This window comes from Atta cephalotes (assembly GCF_000143395.1).
Source record: "Atta cephalotes unplaced genomic scaffold scaffold00027, whole genome shotgun sequence".
NCBI classification, from domain to species: Eukaryota; Metazoa; Arthropoda; class Insecta; order Hymenoptera; family Formicidae; genus Atta; species Atta cephalotes.
In genome coordinates, this window is record NW_012130091.1 from 3,366,947 (window position 1) to 3,370,425 (window position 3,479).

General features: G+C 35.8%; 1 protein-coding gene across 1 annotated transcript; it reads left to right on the forward strand.

Annotated features, from left to right (window-relative positions):
- Window positions 1–57: 57 nt before the first annotated feature.
- On the forward strand, window positions 58–3,267 carry LOC105620555 (protein disulfide-isomerase TMX3). The gene is made up of 10 exons (XM_012202047.1): window positions 58–100; window positions 924–981; window positions 1,172–1,211; window positions 1,482–1,645; window positions 1,725–1,908; window positions 2,149–2,293; window positions 2,360–2,600; window positions 2,674–2,866; window positions 2,955–3,147; window positions 3,233–3,267. The coding sequence occupies exons 1-10, from the start codon at window positions 58–60 to the stop codon at window positions 3,265–3,267; spliced, it is 1,296 nt and encodes a 431-aa protein (XP_012057437.1).
- The last annotated feature ends 212 nt before the right edge of the window (window positions 3,268–3,479 follow it).

Genomic DNA, 3,479 nt, shown 5'->3' on the forward strand with positions numbered 1-3,479 from the left:
CACACACACACACACACACACACACACACACACACACACACACACACACTATAGTGGATGGAATCAAGCGGAATTAACGATGGGTGCGACGAAGTCGAGAGTCGAGGCGAGGTGAGTCGAGGTGAGCCGAGGTGAGCCGAGAGCGGCAAGCGGCAAGCAAGGCGCGTCGTAATTCGTACTTGTGCGCGATCGTGGCGGTCGTGCGCGACACTGACAGTCGGGATTGTCGGAAAGATGCGACAGAAAGCGCTCGATCGTTCCGCGTGACGAGTTAAAGGGACAACGAGACGTCCGTTTATATCCGTTTTGGGAGCGTCGCGACGATTATGCAGTCTCTTTCGCGTTGCCGTACGATCAGATGAAGGAGCTCGACTTGTGTTCCTTGACATCTCGATTCGACGATCGGAATGGTTTCTCTGATGCGGGTTTCTTTCATTGCGCTTCTCTATGGTAAGCGGCTGTCGATTACGCCTTTCCTCCTGGGTGCATAACGAGGAAGAAACAATATATTATACGGTCTGGACTCGGTGTTTTCCGTATCGTAATTTCATGTACTGGCTGATCGATATAACAGATGATTCGCTTGATGTTCGTTTGTGATTCGATTATCATGAATCTTCTGTACGCCAAATAATTGAATTGTATCAGTGTATAGAGAATTTAAAAGACATCCGCACATCTTGGGATTCTTAAGCATGCAATATGTTTCGCGCGATCTTATCTACAGTACCTAAATTAACGAACTATACTTACGTATTTCTGCTTTTATCGTATATGTATGTACGACGTAATCCAATAAGTTCTTCGTGATGTCTTAACAAACAAATTCAATTTGATTCTGTCGATATGATCTTTGTGCAATTGCACGTGCAAAAGAAAATATTTTTTCCAGCTCTTTTTGTTGTTTAATTATTACAATTTAGTTTTTTCAGCGATTCTGACGCATACAGCAGGGTCGCGTGTACTTGAGCTGAGTGATAGGTAAGAGACATTGGGTGCTTTCCATTTGATGACACAAGTCAACACAAGCATCGTTCTATCCTTGTTGACATTCAGAGAATGACAAAGATAGAATGACACTTGTGTCGACTTGTCATCAAATGTGGAAAGCACCCATTACTACTTTATTCCAACCAAGTCCATGCATGATTACTTAATACATTTCTTGCAGATTTCTAGAGGCACACAAAGATGGGCAATGGCTAATTATGGTACGTTTAATGCTCTTTTACGTCCTTAAATTTAGAAAATACTATTTAAAAAATCTTTACTGTTTGCTTATCAATTTAATTTGATATTATATACTCCAGCTTGAGTCTAAGTAGACTGTGTCTCAAGATCGATAAATAATCGATGTGCATCGGTTTATTCGAAATTGTAAACAATTCATATAAATATGTGCTTAAGCAACAAGACCCGCTTTGTCCGAATATGGCTTTGTCCTCCCTCATTTGTATCGCAACTATTTTTGTTTTTTACAGATGTATGCACCATGGTGTGCGCATTGCAGAAGATTGGAACCGATTTGGTCTCATGTTGCTCAACACTTGCACGCATCGTCCATACGAGTGGGAAAAGTGGATTGCACTAGATTTACCAGTGTAACAAGTACGTTCAAAATTAAAGGATTTCCCACTATTTTATTGTAAGTAACATCTTGTAACGTTTTCTTCGACTAGTTGGATTATACAACGCTCGCATATATTAATATTTTCGTCTTACAGTTTAAAGGGCGATCAGAAATATGTATATGAAGGTGATAGAACTAGAGAGGAAATAGTGAAATTCGCTTTAAGATTAAGTGGTCCTCCTGTGCAGGAAATAACAAAAACGCAAAGTTTTGATATCATAAAGAAGGAACACGATCTCTATTTCTTATATGTAGGAAATAGAGCTGGAATTTTATGGGTAAATTGTTTTCACAATTTCATAATATAGATTTACACAGCACCCTTAATCGGATTTAATAACATCTGTAGTAAACTGACCAATCATAGCTATTTCTCTGAAGAATGAAATTATTGTGATTGGTTAGTTTCTAACTAAGAATATTATTAAACCTGATTATTAAATCCGATGATTGTGTAAACATCATATTATGAAGATAGTTTGAAATTCATGTCTGCATTTAATATTTAATGAATGTAGGAACTTTATCACAAGATTGCGAATGTATTTCAAGCGCATGCATTTTTCTATCAATCTCATCCGAGCGTCGTGAATAAACATGCGCCTGTAAATAATGTTCCGGCATTATTTGTGTACAAGGAAAATTCACATTATAATTTCACCGGTAAGTTGATCGAAAGAAAAAGGAATGATCATTATCTATTGTATCAGTGTTTAATTCAATCTGTAGGACATAACTTGAGTGACATGGGACAAGTGAATGAAACACTTTACAAGTGGGTGAATGCAGAACGTTTTCCAACGTTTCCGAAAATAACAAGAGGAAATATAAATCAATTATTCTTAACAAATAAGAATCTCGTTTTAGCGGTTGTGGAGGAAAATCAATTGGAAGAGCTCGCACCTGATATGCTGAAATTCAAAAACATGGTTGAATCTGTGATCAAGAATAAACGAAATAAGTATCATGAGTACGTTTGTCACATTTATCAGACAATTTTTTGATAAAAGTAAGAAATGAAAATAAATTATCATTGTGTTCAGTCATTTTCAGTTTGGTTGGATAGGCAGTCCTAATCTAGTCAACAGCATAGCAATGATGACACTACCTATACCAAGCTTACTTGTGATAAATACAACTACTAATCATCATCATATTCCTGAGGATGAAACAGGAAAACTAACTCCATACGTAATAGAATTGTTCCTAGAGCAGATTCGCAACGAGAGCGCTCCGGTATAACATTAATGTGTATTTCATATTTGCTATTTATTCAATCTGTTAAAAAAATACGCATTTATAAGTATTTATGCATTTTCATCAGCGATATGGTGGCAACAATTGGCTAGTACGTAGTTATAGAAAATGGTTCGAAATGAAAACTGTTCTGACTTCAATGTGGAAGGGCAATCCTATCTTGATGATGGTCCTACTTGGATTACCGTTTGGATTTCTGTCATTAATATGTTATGGCATTTGTTGTCCAGATTTATTGGACGCGAAAGACGATGAAGATGGTAAAATTCTTTTTATTTTTCAGGAAATCAATTTTTACATAAAAATAATATATATGGTCGTTTTATGTTTTTTTTTTTTTTTCAGAGAATATTGGGATGCATCACATGAAGAATGATTAAAAATAGATACTATTTAATAGATTTATTATAACAGAATTCCGAGACACATTTTTCATTATATATAGTGTATATAAACGCTTATGATTGTAATATGTTTTTGACAAAAATTTGCCAAAGCAGTTTTAAGATTGCGAAAATTTTTATACAATAATTCATATATTTTCGACATTCCATATTGCAATTTATTTTTGATCCATTTCATGCATATAATA